Genomic DNA, 24,538 nt, shown 5'->3' with positions numbered 1-24,538 from the left:
ATATCAAATGATGTAAAAAAGTTAATAATAGCAAGACGGAATTATTGTCCTGTTTGTTTTAAAATGTAAAACACCCTGGAACCACCCTGTTAAAACAATGATGTGTTTATAGAAATAAAAAAATATTGAGGGGAAAAAAGAGAGAGAAATATTCCACTAAGCACGTCAGCTACAGAGATTTTGGCAAATTCTTTCAACAAATTACACAAGACGGAGCCACCCCTTCCAGTAAAGGAAATTAAAGTTAACCTTTGGCCAAAGCCGGACATTACTGAGTAATCAAATGAAATGGCATGTGACCCAAAGTTAAAAGTTTATTCTTCCAAATGATTCCTTTAAATGATTAATTTCGCCGTCTCTACAGTTTTGGATGCAGCAGCTTAATAGTTTAAAAATAGTGTAAACTGGGGGGCAAAAAAGGTCTTTTTCTTTTTGCTGGAATAAAATGGCACTGTGTGCCAAGCCTACCATATTGTTCAGAACAGATTTGGGCTAAATTCTTAACAATAGTAGAATAGAATAGAATAACAGAGTTGGAAGGGACCTTGGAGGTGTTCTAGTCCAACCCCCTGCTTAGGCAGGAAATCCTACACCACTTCAGTTTTGAAAGCAAAGCAGTGGTATTTCTTTCTTTTTTTCAACTAGCTGTATCCCCAGAATAGCAATAGGGAAACCACCTTTTTAAAATGGCTATTGTCGGCTGGGGCAGTGGTGGGATTCAAATTGTTTTTACTACCGGTTCTGTGGGCGTGGTGGCCGTGGCAGGGGAAAGATACTGTAAAATCTCCATTCCCATCCCACTCCCAGGGGAAGGTTACTGCAAAATCCCATTCCCTCTCCACTCCACTAACCTGCTTTCCAGCTCCATTCTCCAGTGCAGGGCAACCAAAGAAGACCCAGCCAATCAGCTGGGACTCGGGAGGCAGAGAGTAGATGGGGGGCGGGGCCAGGTTCTCTGAACTATTCAAAATTTCTGCTACCAGTTCTCCAGAACAGGTCAGAACCTGCTGAATGCCACCTCTGGGCTAGGGGCTACATAGCTATGGCCTACCTATCAGCAAAGCTAGGCACATCCATGTTTCTACCAGCATTGGGACCAGAATGTACTCAGAAAGGAAGCCCAGACTTCAAACACAGGGGAAAGAAGGGGCACCAGGACATGTTAAAGGTAGTCCTCATCTTACAACAGTTTAGCAACTGTTCAAAGTTACGAAGCACTGAAAAAAGTGATATATGACTGACTGACCTTGACACTTAACGACTATTGCAGCATTCCCACAATAACATGATCAAAATTTGGATGCTTGGCAACCGGCGTGTATTTGCGACAGTTGCAAATCATGTGATTGCCGTTTATGACTTTCCCAGCCAGCTTCCAACCAACAGAGTCAACGGAGGAAGCCAGATTCCCTTGTTTGAAGAAATATTCATCTGGTCCAGTTCCAAGCTGGGAGAAAGACACTGGAAACATGGAGGCTGATTGGAAAGATGGTTTAATGAAGCAGAAGCATATGGGTGGTGCCACATAGAGTTGAGAGTGTGGGGGTATTTATACCTTCTCTTGGGCTTTGAACTTGAGCTTCCTGTTCCTGTGCAAGGACATGTATTCTATTGGCTACTGTAGGGGTCATAGCTGGCTCTGTAGGTTGTCTGAGCCAAGCTGGGTTGAAGCTTGGTCTGCTGATGCAATGAAGGGGCTTGTTGGGCGATTCCTATTGTGGCTGAGGGCTAATTCTACCTTTGCTCAGACCTTGCTGCAGGCAGTAATGGATTACCAAATCTGCATTTCTAAAGCTGCCCCAGCTCAGTATCTGCTCGGGGGTGGCAGGGAGCTGACGCTCTTGAGTTTCTGTCTCCCGTAAGATTTTTATTTCTCTTCAAGGGGAAATTCATTTTATCATGCCTTTTTAAATATTTCTCAAAACATTTCATTCCTCTGTGAGGGGGTAGCTTCCCACACCCTTAATGATCGCCTGTTTCACTTAACAGCTGCAGGGGTTTGCTTAATAAGCCTGACAGAATTGGGCCTGACTCACTTAAACAATTGCCTTGATTGTCCCAAGTGTTCTTCAGAATGGAAGAAGCTTCTTGGATGAGAAGCAAAATGTCTTCAAGGAAACAACCAAGAAAGTCCAGTTGCGTTTTGAATGATTGAGATTTACCCTAGGCAATTGCCTTGATTAGCGATGGAAATTCTGGTCCCAGTTGTGCTTGTACATCGAGAACTACCTGAGCATACAATTTCAGGCTGGAGGCAGGCTGGTATGGTGATGACTTTGCAAACTATCCATGCTGGCCTTCAGGACTTGGGTACCCTTTGCCTTATATTTGTCACAAGTCTCTGGGCTTATGTTTCTCAACCTTAGCTATGTAAAACTTGTCGAATTTTTTATTTTATTTTCTCTTCCTCTTCCATTAGTTCCCTATTCCTGGAAGGCTCTGTCTTCATACCTTAGGAATGCATTAACCCCTATCAGTTCTGTGTCCATATACCAGATTGATGCCGGATCCTTTGGCGAGTCTATGAAGTTTTAAGGAGACAAATGGATCATATCTTATGTGTAAGACCTATAAGCATGTAAAAAAGGACTAACAATTTTGTCCTTGTTCACTTTGAAAGGACTGCCCAGGAACTACAAAGATCGCTTTAGTATAAGGCATAGGCGGTATTCAGCAGGTTCTGATCAGTTCTGGAGAACCGGTAGTGGAAAGTTTGAGTAGTTCGGAGAACCGGCAAATACCACCTCTGATTGGCTCTACCCACATCTATTCTCCGCCTCCCAAGTCCCAGCTGATTGGCTGGGTCTTCTTTTGTTGCCCTGCACAGGAGAATTGAGCCGGAAATCAGGTTAGTGGGTTGAGGAGGGAATGGGGATTTTGCAGTAACCTTCCCCTGCCACGCCCACCAAGCCATACCACACCCACCAAGCACACCCACAGAACGAGTAGTAAAATTTTTTGAATCTTACCACTGGTATAAGATATACTTTAGTTGTCCTGTTTCATGCTACAACTGTTCAGTTCATTCAGAAATGTTTGCCAAAGGATTATTTTTAAGGGTTTGGAAGTTTAAGTATACCAATGTCTCTCCTGGGCCATTTCTGTCTTTAGGCTTGTAATATAGTAATAGCAATAGCATTTAGACATACGACTGCTTCATAGTGTTTTACAGCGTTCTCTAAGTGGTTTACAGAGTCTGCAACAATCTGGGTCCTCATTTTACCAACCTCAGAAGGATTGAAGGCTGAGTGAACCTTGAACCAGTGAGGATCGAACTCCTGGCAATCGGCAGAATCAGCCTGCAATACTGCATTCTAACCACTGCGCCGTTATGGCGCCTATCCAGAAATATCCATACAATGGTGTCTAACAATGATATATGTATCAAGATAACTTCCATGGGATTGCATCATTTGTATCATAAGGTTGGCTGTGAAGACAGATGTGTTATTTCACCTGTGATATCACAAAACACATGTCATTTGCCCTCTATGCCTCCCTGTATTCCCCCCACTCAAAGCTCTAAAAATTTAGTATTTTTGCATGAGATAAGAAAAAGATAGCAGCTCCTTTTTCAGGAATTGATGAAGACATCTGATGTTTTCTACAGAATCCTCAATTTCCAACTATAGTTATCTTAACCCAAGTTATATTTACTTACATCCCAAAGTCACATCAATAGTTAGCGTTATTTTTGTAAACATGTCATCACACCAGGTGTTTCATCCAGAGCAAAATTTTATTCACTTAAAGAAACTCTAAAATATTCAGAATTTCATTAGCATAGAACGTTCTTTTTCAGACTTTTTTTCCCTTTCAACAGCTGAAAAAAACAATACAGAACTCCTTCTTTGTTAATACTAACCATTTTTAAATTAAATTAATAGCCATTTCAGAAGACAAACTGAGTTGATAGAAAATATTTATATATTTATATATATTTATATATAGGTGTGTGTATTTACTGTACAAAGTTTACATTTAGAAGAAAAAGTAAATTTTCTCCAATATTACAGACTTAAAAGTTTACGTACAGGGGTTAAATTGTGACTTAGGGAGACTCTTGATGTACAGATGTGCTTCCCTTTAAAAAGAACCAGAAAGACATAACCTCACAATCTCACAGTGCTAATTCATTTTCTTACAATCAGCATAAAGAGTAATTAACACATGATAGCACAGTTTTTTTCTTGATTTGTTTTGTGTTTGTATAGGTGTTCCTGTGAAATATTCCTTTTACCTTAGATGAGGGGGAAACGTGAGTCATTATCTTACTTGCTGGCAAGATGCATCTGGATATATAAGTGTAAACAGAGTAAAAGTAGAGATTAGAGGGTGCGGGGGACAGAGTTTCGGCTGCCACATGAGCCAGGACACAGGAATTCGGTGGAGCAAGGACATAACAAGAAATAAACTCAACTTTATTAAGTGTTTATTATAATAATTACAACTTGTATGAATTCTCTTTTGTGTGTTTTGTAATTTTCCTTCCGGGCATATTAAAAAATAATAATTGTATTTTTTAAGGAACCTTTTAAGGAACTGGCAGACAGAGACAGAGAGGGTTGGCTTGTAACTTCAGGTCACTATTTCTTTACCTGGGCAGCTTTAAGATTTGTGGACTTCAATTCCCAGAATTTCCATGGCTGGCTCGGGATTTCTGGGAGTTGAAGTCCACACAATCTTAAAGTTGCCAAGGTGGAGTGTTTATATGTCAAAAGTGGACTGAGCACATAATGTCACCAGTCACTCATTTCCCAGGATCCATAATACCACTCCAATTTTTATTCTCCATGTTTCATTGATCAGAGAGATAGAAAAAGAATGTTTATACCAGTTATATTATTTCCATTCTATGTTTCTGAATGTTAAATCCAAAGATCGTTTCAGAAATGAGAAATAAAATAAAATATTGTGTCAACAACCTAAGAGTTGGGTCCAGATTAAGCTAAAGGCAATATACTGTGTTAATACTATTAATTTATTATGTTCATAAAAAGGGTAGTCCTGAATACACAGGACTTCCACATCCCTCCATAAGGCGACAGGGGAAACATGGATTTAACCTGGATGTTATCCCTCTTATCAAGAGGCCAGAATGATGGGATCTAGAGTCAACAAAAGAGCATCAAGACCATCCAAGTTTTTCTATTCATGCCATAATATTAAGAAATTGTTGCTTAGGAGAGGGTGGGAGCTGTGTAGAAGTGTGCAAGAACTACACACATGCACACACAATTACCTTAACCCCCAACTTCATTCCTGCTGTCTCATATATGAGAAACTCTGCTTCCAATCTGCATTGGATAAATGGGGATTTACACAATCTGAAAAGAAATTTAGAATGCAGATCACAAAGAAAGGGATTGGGTGGTTTAACAAGATTCCAGAAATCGATAGTAAGCCACTTTCAGTTTGTTGTAAAATAAAAAATAAAAAAATGACTGGAATGCCCCTGGACACCAGCATAGACACAGTCTGAGGGAATTCTTCAAGATAAAAGTTAAGATGGCGATTTTCAGAGGTACAGCCACAACCTATCTCAGTTCTCCAGGTGAGATGGCTTTATTATGGCATGTATTTTATTTCACGCTCATTTTCAATTTGGCAGCTTCAGAGATGCACACGCCGGCTCAGTGGTCCTCTCTACCCAGCAGGATTATAACACTTTCAAACTGCAACCAGGCAGGGAAGGTTGGAAAAAGGGGCCCACAATTTTCCAGGCCTTCCCTCAAGCTGGAAGGCTCGTTGGGAAGGGTGAAACGGTGCCCTGCAGACACCTTAGATCAGAAGTGGGGAACTACGGCCCTTTCATGGCTTGTGAACTTCAACTCCCAGAAATCCTGAGCCAGTATGCCTCAGGAATTCTGGGAGTTGAAGTCCACAAGCCATAAAAGGGCCGTAGTTCCCCACCATGGCTTATATACTACCAGGCTGCCCTCAAGACCTGTCAAAATCTTCCAGCTGACAAAAGGCCCATTCCCAATGCAACATTCTAAACTTCTGCTTCTTTACGAACAAAACCCAGTTTTATAATCAGTTTAAATAGCGCCCAAATAATTTGAAATAAGAAAAGTGCTGGTGAAAATGCTTGGTGGTGGGTTTTTGTTTTTTTTTTAAAAAAAGACACCTTTTTATCATGTTTATTATTAACCGTTAATTCACACAGAAAAAAAAAAAGTCATTCAAATGTAAACATTTCAAAAAGGAAGTCTCTGACTTAAGCAAACACATCAAACATCCGTATTGCTAGGGCGGCTTGGGCGGGAGGTCTCGCCATCTTCTCCTTCTGTAACTTTTGGGATTTTCCATTTTAAGATCGCAGACAAGTTTTTTCCCAGGCGTGTGAACGTCACAGAGGGGGGGAAAAAAACCAGGAGCCAAGGATCGTTAAAACACAGCAAGCTATATCTTTTGATTACTGGATTCCAGATCTCCCAGAGCAAATCGTTCAAAACGAATAACCATTTTGCTACTGTTAAGGCTGAAGGGGAAAAGGAGGAGAATTGGGGAGGGCGGGGGAAGAGGAAGGAAAGGAAATTAAAACAGTTGCATGTTAATTTCTATAGTAAAATGAAATGCCAGTGAACAAACTGGTTCTAATTGTTCCCAATTTCCAACACAGAAGGAGATACATTGAGGCTCTCCTATAGAAAATGTGTGCGCACTTCAAATGTTTTGAACAACTAGGGACTTTCTCCCATTACATTGTCTCATAAAAAAATAATTTTCCAGGCTAAGAGAACCTCATTCATATCCCTGTCCTACAAGAAGGGCAACTCTAGAGCATTTGTGACTCTTGGGGCACTTTTTGGACTTACAACCTTAACTGAGCCTCCCAATTACCATCACCCATTGTGACAGTCATAAAATAGATCATCTACTGCTGCAATTTTATTACCTTTGGGGGGAAGGTCGTTAAGGAGCCACCATGGTCATAAAGTGAACTCTTTCCCAGCGACCATTCTAAGTGATGACAGATTCAAAGATCTGATGGCCATCCTCCACCTGCCAGCCAGGTGATTGCATTTTGGGTACTCAACCACTGGCCTGCATCAATGGCCATTTGCAACGTTCCACAGTCATATAATCCTTAAAGAAGAATATTTGTAGCTCAGGCTTGAATTGAGGGGATCCTTGGTGCTCTCTGAGCTTATTTGTTTTCTTGCAGATGTTTCATTACCTAAGCTAGGTAACATCAACTAGCACTGATGATGTTACTTAGTTTAGGTAATGAAACATCTGCAAGAAAACAAGCAAATTCAGAGAGCACCAAGGACCCCTCAGTCACATAATTTACAAATTTTTTAGCTGGTCTGGGTTTTTTTTTGGGTTTCCAGCAAAAAGTACCCATTGCCGACAGTGGGTTCACCGAATGACTGCAGTATTTGCTTAATGACAGCAGAGTTCACTTTACAACCGCCATGTTCACTTAATGGCCATGGCAAAATAAATTTTTATACAAGTGGTTTGGTCATGTGGGTTCCACAACTTATGGCCATCATGACATATGACGGAAATTCCAGGCTCCTTTACAGTTGTAAGTCAAGGACTAGTTGTACTATGAAAGGAAATAATGTGAGGGATGTTATTTATGGGCCACATTTAAATATAAACACGGAGAAAGGTTTTGTATTTAGCTGGGTAATTCTCTTCTGATGCTTTGCTCGCTATTATCTATGAAGAAATGTAGTTGGCTGTTTGAAAGCCTAAGTAGAATGAAACCCAGGTTGTTTCTAGCTATCAGACTATAGGCCTTTCCTTTTGGGATCCTTTACAGAAGAAAAGCTGGAATTGGAAGAGCTGTAGTTTCCCATGCTCTAGTCTAAGGTGTCAGGATTCCGGCAGTTATCCCCATTTAAATCATGAGTCTCGAGCCAAACTTCCAAATCTTAAAAAGGATTTATTGGGACATGCCGGCACTGCCTGGGTATATCGTAATTCATATTCTCCAATGGGACACATCCATAGCCAAGAGTCATCAATCATTGCTCTCTCCAGTTAGAATTTTGCCCAGCAGAAATCTTGGTCACTTGGTTACTATCTTTGAAAACATTTATGGAATGCAGTTTTGCAAGCTTCTGCACTACTCCCCGCTCCCTTTAAGACCAGAGAAATATTTTATGAGTTGACATAAGGCATCAATTATCATCAATTTAATTCCTTCTGCAGTTGATTAGCCAAACAGGAATAATTAATCTCTCCCTTGCTTTCTGCTATAAAATTTCCATAAAGGAAAAATGCCATAGGTGAACCTGGAAACATTGAAACAATTAGGCTGTAATGATTTCTTGCTTATTTTATAACAGACATAAATGCATTTGGATGAATCAGGAGTTCAGAACTGAACCGTGGAGTCCTTGGTACTCTTTGAACTTGCTTGTTAATTGCAGATATTTCATAACCCAACTAGGTAACATCATCAGGGCTAGTGAGTATGGGGTTTGCTTCCTGTTCAGCCCTCAACAGACACATAGAAGTAAACCACATTTACACACCATTCAAGAGACAATAAAAGCAGTAAGAAAGAAGCAATCAACACCCAGATAAGCAAGGATTAACACCACACAAACAATCAAGCAAAAAACAATAGTCTAATCAAGGAACTACCAAGAAGAGAATCACATCCCAATCTGCACTGGTAGGGCAAACTATTGTATATAAAAAGGGAGCAAACCCCACACTCACTAGCACTGATTATGTTACCTAGTCAGGTCACGAAATGTCTGAAAGCAAACAACCAAGCTCAGAGAGCACCAATGACAATACAAATATAAATAGAACTACACTGTAAATTAGTAAAATGATTTCGTGTTCAAATTCCTTGTTAAACTACTGTACCCATTTCTACCGGACAGCCATTTTAAAATGTTCTTGCTTTTAATACAAATAATAATAATGTACGAAGCACGATCTTAAAAGGAAGCATTTCTCTTCCCCCCTCTTTCTCTTTCAAGCATGCAGTAATGCTTCGTCCATTTATAGAAAGGCAGAATATACATTAAAGTGATAAACAGGAAAAGTATACAATATTCTAAAAGACAATGGAAGTGATGCCATCGCCTTTGAAACATGCAAAGATATACCACTTTTGACACAATGAAAAATTAGCCAACTCAGCACTTGTTACAATTACTCATCAGTTCAGGTTTTGTTTTTTTGTTTTAAAGACTCAGTTTTAATTCATCCCCTGGCTGAGTAGGATAAAAATTTATACATTTCTAATTAGCCCCACTGGAGCTGTTATGGAAGAATCAACCCAGTTTTTTTTTTTAATGTCTCTCTTGCTGGAAGTCAAAAATGCACACTACAGTTCAACGTGTCTTTATTTTAAAACTCGCCTACAAAAGACAAGCACACAATGCTGTTAGGTTTTTGCATTTTGTGTTTGCTTACGCCTTGCACACCAGGCTGGTGATAGGAGTACAGAGAGAGAATGTGTGTGTGTGTGTGTGTGTGTGAGTGACAGAGAAAGCACTGGGTGGGGAGGGAAATGGGGGGAACCTGACAAGATGAGTTGCTCCAAGGGGCCTGGAGAAGTGGAAAAAAATTTCCTCTAAGTTCAGTGTTAATAGAGAAGCAAAGAGTTCTTAACAGACAGGTTACTTCACATGAGCAGCCCACACCAAGAAAAGAGGCGGGACGGAAGAAGGAACCGTTAGCAGCATCGGGGGGCACTCAAGGGTTAAAAACAGAAACGGTGCGCACAAGGTCCGAGCTGCTGGGTGGATTAGTCACAAGTGCTCATGCAAGAGGAAATTCAGCTATTGTGCCAGGAGCTACAACCTGTAAGAGAGAAAGTAGAAGGAAGACACACAAAAAGGGAGGAGAGTTAGTTCACAGTCAAAAAGGTTAGAAGGTCAGAAGCACAGGGGAAAAAAAGGAGATTTGTGTGTTTGGCCCTTCAGAGCTCGTTTTTGTAACTGAACTGATCATCTCTGGAGATTCTCTGTCATATCAAGGCCATGGTTACTCTAAAGGTGCTTTTTTTTCAAGAGGCAACTGGACTTTCTGGTTTTTTCTTTGAAGACGTTTCGCTTCTCCTCCAAGAAGCTTATTCGGTTCTGACTGGAATTCTCCACCATCCATCCAGAGCTGAAGAAGCTTCTTGGAGGAGAAGTGAAACGCCTTCAAAGAAAAACCAGAAAGTCCAGTTGCCTCATGAAAAAAGCACCTTCAGGACAACTGAGCTGATCCCACAGAAATGGGGGGTCTTGGATGGTCTGAGGGTTTTTTTTTTGTTTTCTGTTTGCTCCGGGCAAGAACGCCAAAGTCCCATTCTCTTTTGTGTTTGACGGGGCTGAAAAAAGTTGAAAGTTAATGCCATTTTTTCCTCTCCGCCTCTTTGCCCTACACTTCACTTTCTCCTTTTTTTCTCCTTTTCCCCCTTTCCTCTTTATTTTACTTTTACCTCATGAAATTAATACATTTATGAAATTATTAATAACATTCTTGGAGGAAAAAAAAGACCTCTGGGGTTTCTTCTGACATGATTAGCATGATTAGATCTTAGGATTCTATAAAAGATCCTGAAAATAAAAACAATACGGATAGTCCTCACCTTATGACCATAATTGAGTCCAGAATTACAATAATAAAATATGTCCATCATTAAGTGGGTCACCAGTGAAAGTGACTTTGTGACCATTTTTTGCTGTGGTCGTGAAATGGATCACCCTGGTTGTAAAGCATATGCCACAGTCATTAAATGAACTTATTGTCTGCACTGGGCAGTTTTTGTTGGAAATCAGAAATAAACCCCACTTTTTTGACAAAACATTGTAAATTGGGGTGATGTGACTTGGGACACTGCAAATGGTCATAAATGTGGGTTGGTTGCAGAATGCCAAAAATGTGTAAGTAACTGAGGAGAGGTTCATTATTAAGGGACTGGTCATAAGTCAAGGACTACCTGCAATTCCATGCTTCTTAGATATTCACGCTATCTCTGAACCCTCAAGGGGGTAGAGAAGATCCTTAACTAGAGATCAATCGTTAGGTTCACTTCATAGACTAGGGCTTGATGAATAACCTAAACTTGGCAGTATCCAGAACCAGAAACTGTGGTTTGTAAAACAGTACACCTAGATTCACGTAACATATGAAGAAGCCATATACAGTGATACCTCGGTACTTGACTGTTTCAAAACTCATTGAATTTGGTACTCAATGCATTTTAAAGTGAAAATGTTGTCCCACTACTCGGTGTTTGTTTAGTACTCGACATGCTACGATAGGGGGATGACTGCGGAGAACAGGCAGGAAGTTGGCCATGCTGGAAAGGCCGTGGAAAACAGACAGACAGAAAGTTCTTTCCGGCCAAAACAAAGGATTACAGAGTAAAGTCATGTGGGTTTTTTTGGAATTCCTCCTTTTTAGTATTCATCACAACTTCCAGAAGCAATTAACGCCAAGTACCGAGGTTGTAACAACGGCTGTAAGCGAGAGGACTGATTGTCACTTTTTTTCAGTGTCATTGTAACTTTGAACAGTTACTAAACAAATGGTGGTAGATCGAGGACTATCTGTAAGACGGATACGGCTGGCTGCATTTTGGCTAGGAGGGCTTGTCTAGGCTTCAGGGATGTCCATGAGGTGATCTCAAAAGTCAAGATGGCAGTTCAAGCTCTGTTAGGCAGTGTTTCCCAATCTTGGCAACTTTACAATACCTGGACTTCAACTCCCAGAATTCCCTAGTCTGACAGCCTTCCTCCCTTCTTCGAAGTCCTTCCTTTCTCCTCTCTCCTTTCCTTCCCTCCTTCCTTTTCTGTCTCTTTTGCTCTCTCTCTCTCCATCCCCCCTTCTCTCTTTTTATCTCTCTCTCTCACTCCATCCTTTCTTCTCTCTTTTTCTCTCTCTCTCTCCCTTCCTTCCTTCTTTCTCCCATGTTCTTCCTCCTGTCTCCCTCTCCCTTGCTTCCTGCCTGCCTGCCAACCATTCAGCCAGCTAGCTTCAGGTATCAAAAAAAAAAAACTTTTTAAATGGCACAAGACTCCTTGGAAAACTCCATCTTGGCATACTCACACCCACAGTGAAAACAAATGAAAGTGGAAGAAAAAGCGTTTGGCAGGAGGAGACAGAGGAGGCAGATTTAATATTGGATGGTATTATGATTTGTTTAAAGAAGTCCCACTTTATTAAATAGCCACTGTAATTGGGAAATACACACAAGCCTTCCCTATTAATAGGTTACAATAAATATGGAGGTGTCTATCAAACCTGCCTCGCTAGAACCATGTCTCATTTGTTCATCAATCAAAAGCCTAACAAAATGCAATTTTTGGAAATAGGCAAGACAAGGAGAGAGAATACGTACTCAGCTGATTTCCAGAAGTGTCCCGGGTGAGAAAGCCTCCGGTTAAGCTTTGGCAATTTTTCAAGCATTTCCATCAAGAGGGTGAAGCTGGGCCGTTCAGCAACATCAAAAGCCCAACAGGCCGAGAGGATTTCCTACAAGACGACAATCATCTTTTTTTAAAAAAATAATAATTAATCCACAGCATCCTTGGAAAAGAAAGACATTCAATTATGAAGAGCCCAAAACTACAAGGTTTAAAACGTAGCCTGGGTTAACTTGCAAGCCGCACCAATAAATTGCACTACAACATCTATAATCCTGTGTGGAAATGTAGTCCGAATGGCCAGTTTGAAGATGGCGACTTCTAAGAGCTGCTTTTAACCAGCCTGACTTGGAAGGAGCTGTAAAGCCATACGTTAGACCTCGAGATTAACAGATTGCACTTAGCTGCAGATCTCTGGCTCTATCGCGTCTATAAATACAGGCATTCATTAAGAAGACACTGGACAGCCACTTCTCCGGAATGGTACAGGGCAAACTCGATTTCGTTGAGGGCCGCCTCCGGGTTCTGTTTGATCTTGGGGGCTGGGTGGGTGTGGCCAGGGTGGGCATGGCCAGCTTGACATCACTTGTGTTGGGGCACCCCTCCCAAACTCCGTTTTTGGCTGCGATGGACTCCTGTGAAAACGGAGCTTGGGAAACACAGCCCTCTCGAGCTCCATTTTTGCTGGCAGAGCGCTGCAGGAGGCCGTCACAGCCCAAAACGGAGTTTGGGAGGGGTGTGAGTGATATTGAGCTGACAGAGGTACCATGAGTCCCTTGGTGTTTCCAGTGTGGCCCCGTGGGCCAGATCTAAGCACCCCGTGGGCTGGATCCGGCCTCCGGGCCTTGAGTTTGACACCCCTAGTATCGGGATCCTGCTTGAGCAGAGGGTTGGACTAGAAAACCTCCAAGGTCCCTTCCAACTCTGCTATTCTGTTATTAATTGGATACAGAAAACAGGCCCCCCAATTGCACAGGAATCAAGCATACTGTTATTTCATCTTGCATCTCCTGTACAATCTGTCAACTGCTGCAGGTGGATAGTAAATTGACATGAGCCCACCCAAGGGGAAGGGGAGGTTCAGGTATCAGGCAGGGGAAGTCACTATCCTGGGAAACTGGGCAGGATGAAAAAGGAGAGCCTACGGCTAGTCCTCAACTTACAGAATCTGGAATTTTTGTTGTAAGTCATGATGGCTGTAAACTGAGGCACCTACATCATCATCTTCTTTTAACGACCCCGTTATCCCTTGCAGGGAGGAATCTGGGCAGTTGAATGGCGCTAGCAGAGTGCTGTACTGGCCGGATGCCCTTCCTGTCACCACTACGGAGTTTTGTTCGCCAGATATATTTTCAGTGTGCCCAGAGAGAGAAATATCTGAAATTGAGGCACCTACATGACTGGTCTGAATTTAGATTTTTTTTTTGCTGCAGCAGCAGCCATTAAGTGAGTGCGGCAATTGTAAAACAAACGCAATGGTTAAGTGAACATGGCAGTCATTAAGCAAGTCAATGCATTCCGATGAGATTTTTTTTTTTTTTGCCTGAAACCAGCCTGTCTAGCAAAAAAAAAAAAAAAAAGTCTTAATCGCATCACATGACTGCAGAATATGGCAACTGATCATAATGGCGAGCCAGTTGCCAAGCACCTGAAATGTAAGTCATGTGACTATGGGGGGGTGGGGAGTGCCACTGTTGGAACTCTGAAACTGGGTCGTAAATACTTTGGGTCTGTTGTAACTTCCACTAAATGACTGATCATTTCATTGAGGACTACCTGTACTGCTAATTATTTTAAAGAGGATAGAATACGATGTGTGCCACCTTGAGCTCTTAAATGAATAGTGAGATGTAAACCAAATTAATAAAAAGGAGGCATGCTTGGGTGCCCAAGGAAAGGCTCCTGGGGAGGACTGAGAAGTTAAATTCAAGCCCCATCTGATCAATGAGGCAAAGGCAGAATATGTGAGTGGGAAGTGTATTCTTCCTCTCCGTTGCCCCAGGCAGCACCTCGTTCCAAGCTTCCTGGATCCGACTCTGGGACTCCATGGCGTTGAGGTTTGGCCAGGAGGGCAGAGCCCGTATCCACTTACCCCAACTTCTTTCCCCAGGCTACTTGCTTGCAGGACGTGCTTCATTCCTTCACCACTTCCGATCTGCCAGATCAAGGCCTCTGCTGGCTGGCTCTGAAAGGGCCATTCTCTGGCCTGGAGCTCGTACCACACGGTCCTGAGAAACAAAGCAGTTCCGTGGTGAAAGTCTGCAATGTTGACGGCTATGTCGCCAAATAAGCATTCATTCATTCACTCACTCCCCCCATTCACTCCCTCATTCTTTCATTTATTCATTCATTCATTCACTCCCTCGTTCACTCCCTCATTCATGCACTCCCTCATTCATTCATTCACTCACTCATGGACTCTTTCACTCCCCCATTCACTCCCTCATTCATTCATTCATTCACTCCCTCATTCATTCATTCATTCACTCCCTCATTCATTCACTCACTCATGCACTCATTCACTTCCCCATTCACTCCCTCATTCTTTCATTCATTCATTCACTCACTCATTCGCTCCCTCATTCTTTCATTTATTCATTCATTCATTCACTCACCCATTCACTCCCTCATTCTTTCATTTATTCATTCATTCACTCACTCACTCCCCCATTCATTCATTCACTCACTCATGCACTCATTCACTCCCTCATTCATTTTCATTCATTCATTCATTCACTCACTCATTCATTCACTCACTCAGCACTCATTCACTCCCCCATTCACTCCCTCATTCTTTCATTCATTCACTCACTCACTCCCTCATTCATTCATTCATGCACTCCCTCATTCATTCATTCACTCATTTATTCATTCACTCACTCACTCACTCACTCATGCACTCATTCACTCCCCCATTCACTCCCTCATTCTTTCATTCTTTCATTCATTCACTCATTCATTCATTTATTCATGCACACCCTAATTCATTCATTCATTCATTCCCTCCCTCCCTCATTTATTCATTCATTCACTCACTCATTCCCTCATTCATTCATTCAAGCTCCTTTAAAATCAGCCAGTAGAACAGACTGCCACATGAAGCAGCACGTTCTAGCTGGAAGATAGGAGTGAACACTGTGTTTGCCACTTGAACATCTAGATAAAAGGTGAGGTTTAAATAAATCAAATGCCAAGCCAACCCAGGTGAATTTTATCTTTTTAAATTCTGGGGCTGACAGAATCCTGAAAGTGACACAAGCTCTTGCAAAACACTGCTTTTCTGCCGACTTTCCAACAATGTCATGCTGGCTGGTGTTGTCGGATGTTGCAAACCAAAACATTCCATCGGGAGTATTGTTTCAATAGCTGGAAGGAAACTTGGAAACCAGTATTGTGACAACGTGCTCTTGGCGTTTTCATAAAGTGGCTACCACTTACCACAAAACCTGCATATACCAGGAAGCAAACCACGCCCCTGTCTAGCCTCTGGGCAAGGGAATTGTCCAACGTGCTTAATTCTGTTCCTGAATTAACTCCATATTCTAGGGTTGCACAACATCCTGAACTATTAACTATATACAGTGGTATCTGATACTCAACTGCTTTGAAACTCATCAAACTTGGTAAAAAATTTTGTCCCAGTACTCATCATTTGTTTGGTATTCAATGCACAAGTTAGAACTTCTCAGTGTTGGCTGCCTTGCAACTCACTACATTATTCCTTATCGGGAAAAATTGTTTGGCATTCATCGTTTTTGGTACTCATTGGGCTTCCCGGAACCAATTAAAAATGAGTATCAAGGTACCACTGAAAATCCCACAGTCTAGATTATCGTAACACATTTTAACAAGTAGAAAATGCACAAATGAAGCTGCCAGGTTTCACTAGCTTAATTAAGCATGACACACAAATGCAGTGTCAACGTAAAACACGTATGTTTGGGACAAAGCATAATTGACATGTTTTTGACACGTTGCCCTTGGAGTTTTCCAACATATAGACCTCCTATAATTGGCATCCTGATACTTAAACAGTTTACTTTTGAAATGCACCCCTTCCAGTCTGGGGCCCCTCTCAAATTGTCGGGTTGTAAACCCACATCTAATTCAGTGAAGGACCACAATGGAACCAAAAAGTTATGTCGCTAAGTGAGACAGTTATTAAGTGAGTTTTGCCCCATTTTACGACCTTTCTTGCCACAATTGTTAACCAAATAACTGCAGTTGTTAAGTTTATCACACTGTTGTTCGGTGAATCTGGCTTCCCCATTGACTATGCTAGTCAGAAGGTTGCAAAAGGGGATCCCATGACCCCCAGGACACTGCAACCGTCATAAATATGAGTCATTTGCTGCAATAGTCCGAATTTTGATTACGTGACCATGGGGATGCTGCAATGGTCGTAACTGTGAAAAACAGTCATAAGTCACTTTTTTCACTGCCATTGTAACTTTGAATGGTCACTAAGTGAACCATTGTAAATCGAGGATTATTGGTATAAAACACTAAGACAACTCTTAATAATTTAAGTTAATAAGAGGTAGACAAAAATGCCAATGCAGTCTGAACATCTGGCTGACTGTGTGACAAACTATACAAATTAAAAAAAAACCTCTTAAGTTAGAGAAGATGGCTGTACAGGAAGTCCTTGACTTACGACCGTAATGGAGCCCAAAACATTTCTGTTAGGTGAAACATTTGTTAAGTGAATTTTGCCCAATTTTATGACTTTTCTTACCACAGTTGTTAAGTGAATAACGGCAATTGATAGGTTAGTAACCCGGTTGTTAAGTGAATTGCAAATTGTTAAGTTGCGAAAGGTGATCACATAACTCTGGGACACTTCAACGGTCATAAACACGAACCATTTGGCAAGCGTCTGAATTTTGATCATGTGACCCTGGAGATGCTGCAAAGGTCATAACTATGAAAAAGGGTCATAAGCCACATTTTTCAGAGCCTTTGTAACTTTGAACCATCACTAAACGAACTGTTCTAAGTCAAGGACTACCTGTGATTGGGACTGTGCTTGGAGAGAAAAAACGATTTTTCTTTTTTTCTTTTTCTAAAAAGGGAGAGTTGAGGTTTTCCGAAACAGCAATTTTCAAATGTCATGACTTTTGAAATGCAATTAATTTTCACAAAATGTAAAACATAAAAATCAGTGAATACAGGTTAATACTCACGCCCACGTATGCAAATATTTCACTAGATTTTTGAAAACATGTTAGCCCCTTTTCCCACCGTTTCAAATGCTTAATTGCATCGTGTATAACTGCTAAGTGGAAGTGAAAATCATGTGACGGTAGCAACAACCCAGCCACACTGAAGCAGCCACAGCTTCCCCAAATTTCAGTCCCTTGGGAATCATGGCTCCTTGTATTTTGCACGCATTGTGTAATTTAGCTCATTTGAGGTACTTGGTTCACAAACAGTTGCGCTATGAGATACTATTTGACCCGGTTAAAGTCACGACAATGAGTATTAGCAGTACATGAACTATTTGGAGGGGGAAGGGGGGCGGGTGGGAATTAGCCTTCCTGCTCTACCATAGCAATAGCACTTAGACTTCTATACCGTTTCACACTACTTTGCAACACTCTCTAAGCCAGGGCTGTCAAACCCTTGGCCCGCAGGCTGAATGTGGCATGTGCTGCCCACGCCCATGCCCGATTTAGCAAAGGGGAAAAAAAGTCCCAATACATCATGTGATGACGCGGTGACATGAGTTTGACACCCCGGCTCTAAGCAGTTTACAAAGTCAGCATATCACCACCAATAATCTGGGTCCTCATTTTACCCACCTTGGAAGGATGGAAGGCTGAGTCTACCTTGAGCTGGTCAGGATCGAATTTGCTGGTAGAGGGTAGAGTTTCCCTGCAATACTGCATTCTAACTACTGCGCCACCTGGTGGCACAATGGTTAGAATTCATGATTGTGTACAACATAGTATGACTTTTCCAGTGCATGATAGAGGGTGCCATCAAGGCACTGACTGTGTCTTTCTCAACATTTTCCAGACAAGCTTTTCAAAATGGACTATAGGGGGTTTTCAGCTTGTCTTCCATGCAGCTGCTAACCTCTTCCAGACCCGCTTAGCTTTCTCCAGATGTCTTTCTTTTTTTCCAGAAAGGCAGGATATTTTGGCTGACCTTGACAAGAATCACCTACTATGACCTTTCCACATTCTTACCCAAAAGCATAGACATCCGCAGCTTTGGAGAAGGGCAGCTTATCCTCGCCTTTCCCGGGAGCCATCTCGCGCACAATCTCGGGAGCCAGGTAGCAGAGCCAATCATGGGGCAGCTTCAGTTCGTTTTCACGCCTGATGTCAGAAAGAAGGAGATTAAAACAGGGGTGGGTTGCAGGCAGGGCTGGCTGAATTCAAGTGGACCTGAACCAAACAAGCCCAGACTCTGATTCCCAAGTATGTAATTGCTCCACTGACAAATGATTCTTTACCCTGGTGCTTCTTGACCTCAATAACTTTAAGTTGTGTGGACTTCAACTCCCAGAATTCCTCAACCAGTCACACCTCTTAAAGGGGCAACATGATAGCAGCCTATTCTCCAAATCACCCAAAGGCAGGACAAGAAGCCATGGATGGAAACTAATCAAGGAGAGAACCAATCTAGAACTAAGGAGGAATTTCCTGACAGTGAGAACAATTAATTAGTGGAATGGCTTGTCTCCAGAAGTTGTGAATGCTCCAACACTGGAGGTTTTTAAGAAGAGATTGGACAATCATTTGTCTGAAGTGGTGTAGGGTTTCTTGCCTAAACAGGGGGTTGGACTAGACTGGACAATATTCTGACCTTTGTTTCCTAAAGTCCTAGGTACTGTTGCCTCAAATTTTAGGCTTCATTATTAGCGTTTTAAAAGGGGATATTAGCTATTTTAACACGGCGGTCTAGGCCTCTTTTTTCAAATTTAAGAAAACACATTTTTCCCTTCTTATCCAAGGCCATTTCTTTGGTATGTGAGAACTTGCTTTTTCAGCAACTACACAATAGACCGTGTATCTGAAAGTCTTTGAATACTTTCAAGAAAGATACAAATCTAGCTGGGAAAGAGTAATGTGGCCCGTAAATTTGTCACTTGTGGAATGTTATCTAGAATCAGCCTTTTCTATTGTTCAAGCTTTACATGCAATCAATGTCTTTTACTGTTTGATCGTTTGCTTACTGACGTATGACATATACTGAATGTATGTATCATTTGTTTCTGTACCCTATAAAAAGACTTGAACCCCCACCCCTTTAATAAATGGTTTTTGCTTTCCCTGAATGATGTGGTGATTTATATTTTCAGGTGGACAAAGAAACCCCTTTGCAAAAGTTAAAGTGTGTCTCTATAATTCAGGGATCAAGTTCTTATCAAGCCAAACTCTGGTGCCTGGGTTTGGAGGCAACAGCAGTAAACATGAACTCTATGTAGCCTCTTCCATTCCTGAAATATGGCTCTCGGCTTGAATTCCAAGTCTTAAAAAATTTATTTCGATAGTGAGTTTTAGTCTTGCAAAGAAAATCAAGCATGTTCCACTTAAACTTATGCACTTTGACAGCAACTTCATACTTCTTTACTCGGATCTACAACTTGAAGGGGTCCCATTGAATTCAACGAGAGGGTTCAAAACAGGGGCTTAACAGTCTTTGTACTGATTCAATGGGACTTCAGGAAGTCCTTATTTGGTGCAAATTATGAGCCTCCAAGTGCAGAAGGCTGTTTTCAAGCAAAATAAGTGATAAAGAACAAATATATCTCATTCTTTCTCGGCAGCGAGCCTGGGAACCGACAGTCCGGGAAAAATGTGGTCATTGGCTTCCTAGAATTACTACATGGTTGTGGCAATTGGGTGAATAATCAAAAGCAAGTTCTAACGTTAGTTGCCTCTCGTAGGAAATTTTAAATATTTGACGCGTTGCATGTCACACAAGTTTATCAGCATTTTATTTCTGTTGGAACAAAACGGCTTTCCAGTAATGAAATAGCCAAATACATCAAACAAATAAAATGTAAGAACAAAAATTTGTCACATTGTTACGAAAGTTTCCAAGATAAGAACCAGGCTGTAAATTTGAAAGTAGCAAAACTGAGATTTAAATCCAGGTGAATGAAAAAAAGCATTGGGGAATTTCTATTAGATGATAAGATATCACATATGATATGATGATATGATATGACCATGATAGCAGTATTCCAGTATTTGGGGGGCTGCCACAAAGAAGAGAGGGTCAACTTATTTTCCAAAGCACCAGAAGGCAAGATAAGAAGCAACAGATGGAAACTAATCAAGGAGAGGAGCAACATGGAACTAAGGAGAAACTTCCTAACAGTGAGGGCAATTAACCAGCGGAACAGCTTGCCACCAGAAGTTGTGGGTGCTCTATCACTGGAGGCTTTCAAGAAGAGACTGGACAGACACTTGTCTGAAATAGTATAGGGTCTCCTGCTTGGACTAGTCACTAAAAGACCTTCCAGCTCTTGTCTGATTAGACAGAAATGACATCGTTATGGACTACCACTGAGATGATCCCTATTTTTATTTCCATCTCATCTGTGGATATCAAAACCTGAATTTGCAAATCTTTCTCTATGGAAAGCCAGGTCAAGTCCATATAGGATGAAATTATTTTCTGATCATAAATGGTTGAGGTACTGAAAATCAGTATTGGGTTTTTTTTAAAAAATAAACCTTGACCAAAGAAAAGCCCCATGCCAATAGTTACATATCCAACCGTGTTGTTAATATAGGCATTCTGCCTGGGGAATGCTGGGAGTTGAAATCCACACATAGGTGGACAAAGTTGCTGGAACTGAGAACCACTGGTTTTAGAGGCTGCCCAATTCCAAATAACACTGGGAGGCTTGCAAAAATAAAAGTACAGATGTTACAAATTGAAAAGAAATGCGGGTAGTCCTCTAGTTACAACCATAATTCAGCCTGAATTTTGGTTGTAAGTCGTGACAGTCATAAGGTAGGTCACTATATTACTATATCTAATTTTATGATCTTTGCAGCGGTCATTAAGTGAACACCATTAACTAAGCAACCCCTTTTTGCTGGAAACCAGAAGTAAATTCTAATTTCTGACAAAAACATAGTTAATCGTGGTCGTGTGAGCATGGGGCACTGCAAACTGTTATAAATGTGGGCTGGTTGCAGAACACCCAAAATGCAGTCATCTGACTGCAATGTATGTGAATTGACATTGGAACCTGAAATCCAAGCCATAAGTTCCTTTCTGGGAGTCCATTGTAACTTCAAACAGTCGCTAAGCAACTGGTCAGGGATTACCTATACTTCTTTCGATGGATTCTGGATTCCACAGCTAAATCAGAGGTGTAGATTTTGAACCTGACAGCTAAGAGAAACTAACCAGAACTACAATCATGGAAAAAACCTACCTTCCTTCTTGAACCACTCCAGAAATTCCAAACAGGCCAAAGTCAGTGATCACGACTTTTCCATTTTCATAGAAAATGTTCTTGGATTTGAGATCTTTGTGCACGATCCCTTTTGCATGAAGGTACCCCATGCCCTAGGAGGAAAAATAATCACCTGTATGTTTAATGAATGGGAGAAAGCATGTTAAAACAGAAAAATATATCATTATTTCGATCTTGTTTCAGTCTTCATTCAAAAGCCACTCAATTGTCCGATTTACGTTCCCTAGGTGGGTTGTTCGATTGTTGCTTAGCAAATTGTGTGAAGGTAGCCACTGTGAAACACAGTTTAACAGCTTTGTGTATGAATTCAGTATTGTAATTAACTAAAACATGGTTAAAGGACAATAGTTTAGCACAGTGTGGAAACACCCAAACAATGATGCAATGGCTGTTTGTTTTAAAAGGTTCCCCAGCTGCAACAGACCTGTGATTCACGTTATTTTAAGATGTCACCACAGTCAAGAATCATGAACACATTTCTAGGTTTGAGGCCAATGAATAAGTCTTATGGCTTGGATCACAGTCATGTTTCTGCTGAGACGATTCAAGGGAGAGAAAGTAGCCTTGAATTAAGTGTTTTCCAACCTTAACCATTTTATGCGTAGACTTCAACTTCCAGGATATCCTAGTAAGCACTGTATTCATTACACATCTTAAAAATGGTTAGGGTTGGGGAAAACTGCCTTGAATAAACATTGTGTGAAAGGAGAAAGCAAAAGAGAAAATCATAAACTTTTTAATGTATCTAAATAAAATCCAGAGACTCTTTTACAACCAAAATTCTCTCCTCCATCAGAATGAAGCCTTGGAAGAGAGCAGCTGCCTTCTTCAGAAGACATTCAACACAAATCCCTCTGCAAAGTCCTTCTTACCTTAATGATCTCCTGAGCTATCTGCCTGGTCTTGTTGATATCCAGAGGTGTTTTGGGATCCCTGACCACTGAGTGAAGCGTCCTTCCTTTGCAGAAACTAAGGAACACAGGCAGACAAGTACATTAGCAAGAAAGCTTAACAACAATTGGCATCTACTGTAGAAGCAATACAGGTAGTCCTTGACTTATGACCATAATTAGGACTGGAATTTCGGTGGCTAAGAGATGTGGTTATTGAATCAGCAATCACATGACCGTACTTGATTTCATGTGTGTCTCCGTCTCTCTGATTTTTGATCCACCCATCCAATGGTGGGATTCAAAAATTTTTTACTACCAGTTCTGTGGGCATGGCGTGGGTTGGTGGCATGGCTTGGTGGGCATGGCAGGGGAACGATACTGCAAAATCTCCATTCCTTCCCCACCCCACTAACCTGCTTTCCAGTTCCATTCTCTTGTGTAGGGCAACAAAATAAGACCCAGCCGATCAGCTGGGAGTCAGGAGGCAGAGAATAGATGGGGGCGGAGCCAGTCAGAGGTGGTATTTGCCGGTTCTCCAAACTACTCAAAATTTCCACTACCGGTTCTCCAGAACTAATCAGAACCTGCTGAATACCACCTCTGCACCCATCCCTTTCAGATGGTTTATGTAGAATAGAATAGAATGACCGAATGAAGCAACACAGAGAATCGTGGCAGCATAACAAAATTGGAAGGGACCTTGAAGGTCTTCTAGTCCAACCCCCAGCTCAGGCAAGAAACCTATACTATTTCAGTCAAATGCTTGTCCAATCTCTTCTTATAAACCCCCAGTGTTGCAGCACTCACAGCTTCTGGAGGCAAGCCAATCCACTGATTAATTGTTCTCACTGTCAGGGGATTTCTTCTTAATTCTAGGTTGCTTCTTTCCTTGACTAGTTTCCATCCATCGTTTCTTGTCCTGCCTAATGGTGCTTTGGAGAATAGCTTGACTGCCTCTCCTTTGTGGCAGCCCCTGAGATATTGGAAGACTGCTATCATGTCACCCCTAGTCCTTCTTTTCATCAAACTAGACATACTCAGTTCCAGCAACCATTCTTCATATGTTTTAGCTTCCAGTCCCCTAATCATCCTTGCTGCTCTTCTGGGCACTCTTTCTAGAGCAGGGATGCCTAAACTTTTTGGGCTCCTGTGCCAAATATTGTGCGTGCACCAGTGTGCACACACTTGCATTCCAGCACCCAGAATGCAATGCGCACTCCCCTCCCCACACACCCTGCGCATGCGTACACAATCCCTCCCTCCCGCCACCCCATTACCTGCACTGCGCCTCACAGCTGATTTTTTGGCTGGTTTGAAACCTTTTTCGGCCTCCCAGAGGCTTGGAAAAAGCCTCTGCAAGGCTTTTCAGGCCGAATTATAGGTCTGTTTTGTCACTTCCTGTAATACCGGAAGTGATGAAATGGGCCTATAATTCGGCCTGAAAAGCCTTGTAGAGACTTTTTCTAAGCCTCTGGCAGGCCGAAAAAAGCCTCAAGCCAACCCAAAAAAATCAGCTGTGAAGTGCGCGCATGTGCAGGGGACTTCCGGTTTGAGCTTCTTCGCGACAGACTGAAACCTCATCTCTCCGAGACTTCAATCCGTGCTTGCCGCTGGAGCGCCCAGAGCCGGCTGGTTTCGGGGCTAAGCCACCCCGTAGAGGTGGTGAAGAGGGGGAGACTGCCTGCAGGGTTGAGGAAAGCCGCATCTCTCCTCCCCAGCTGGCCATTACTCCCTTTCCCGAAGGCGGTTGTAGCGGTGGTCAGAAATGGCCGCCACAAAGAAGAACTCGACCGGAAAAGAATGTGCAGGAGGAAGATAAGAAGAGAAAGTTTTGGTTGACCAGGTCAAACAGC

At 41.8% G+C, this 24,538-nt stretch overlaps 1 protein-coding gene across 2 annotated transcripts in view; it reads right to left on the bottom strand.

Annotated features, from left to right (window-relative positions):
- Positions 1–3,720: 3,720 nt before the first annotated feature.
- The window catches only part of KSR1 (kinase suppressor of ras 1), a 153,377-nt gene continuing 132,559 nt past the window's right edge, over positions 3,721–24,538 (bottom strand). The window contains exons 14-19 of one of the 2 annotated variants that reach the window (XM_026710284.2): positions 22,665–22,761; positions 21,751–21,884; positions 18,536–18,667; positions 14,434–14,569; positions 12,317–12,450; positions 3,721–6,484 (exon numbers count right to left, since the gene is read on the bottom strand). In XM_026710284.2, the coding sequence (XP_026566069.2) occupies positions 6,406–6,484; positions 12,317–12,450; positions 14,434–14,569; positions 18,536–18,667; positions 21,751–21,884; positions 22,665–22,761 (712 nt within the window). In that variant the 3' untranslated portion in view covers positions 3,721–6,405. The remainder of the gene's footprint in view (positions 6,485–12,316; positions 12,451–14,433; positions 14,570–18,535; positions 18,668–21,750; positions 21,885–22,664; positions 22,762–24,538) is intronic. The other variant, XM_026710283.2, reaches the window with a different exon arrangement.

This window comes from Pseudonaja textilis, chromosome 1, assembly GCF_049901715.1.
Source record: "Pseudonaja textilis isolate UNSWEBS1 chromosome 1, rPseTex1.2, whole genome shotgun sequence".
NCBI lineage: Eukaryota > Metazoa > Chordata > Lepidosauria > Squamata > Elapidae > Pseudonaja > Pseudonaja textilis.
Note: the sequence above shows the minus strand (reverse complement) of the source record. Positions and strands in the feature narration are given on the sequence as shown.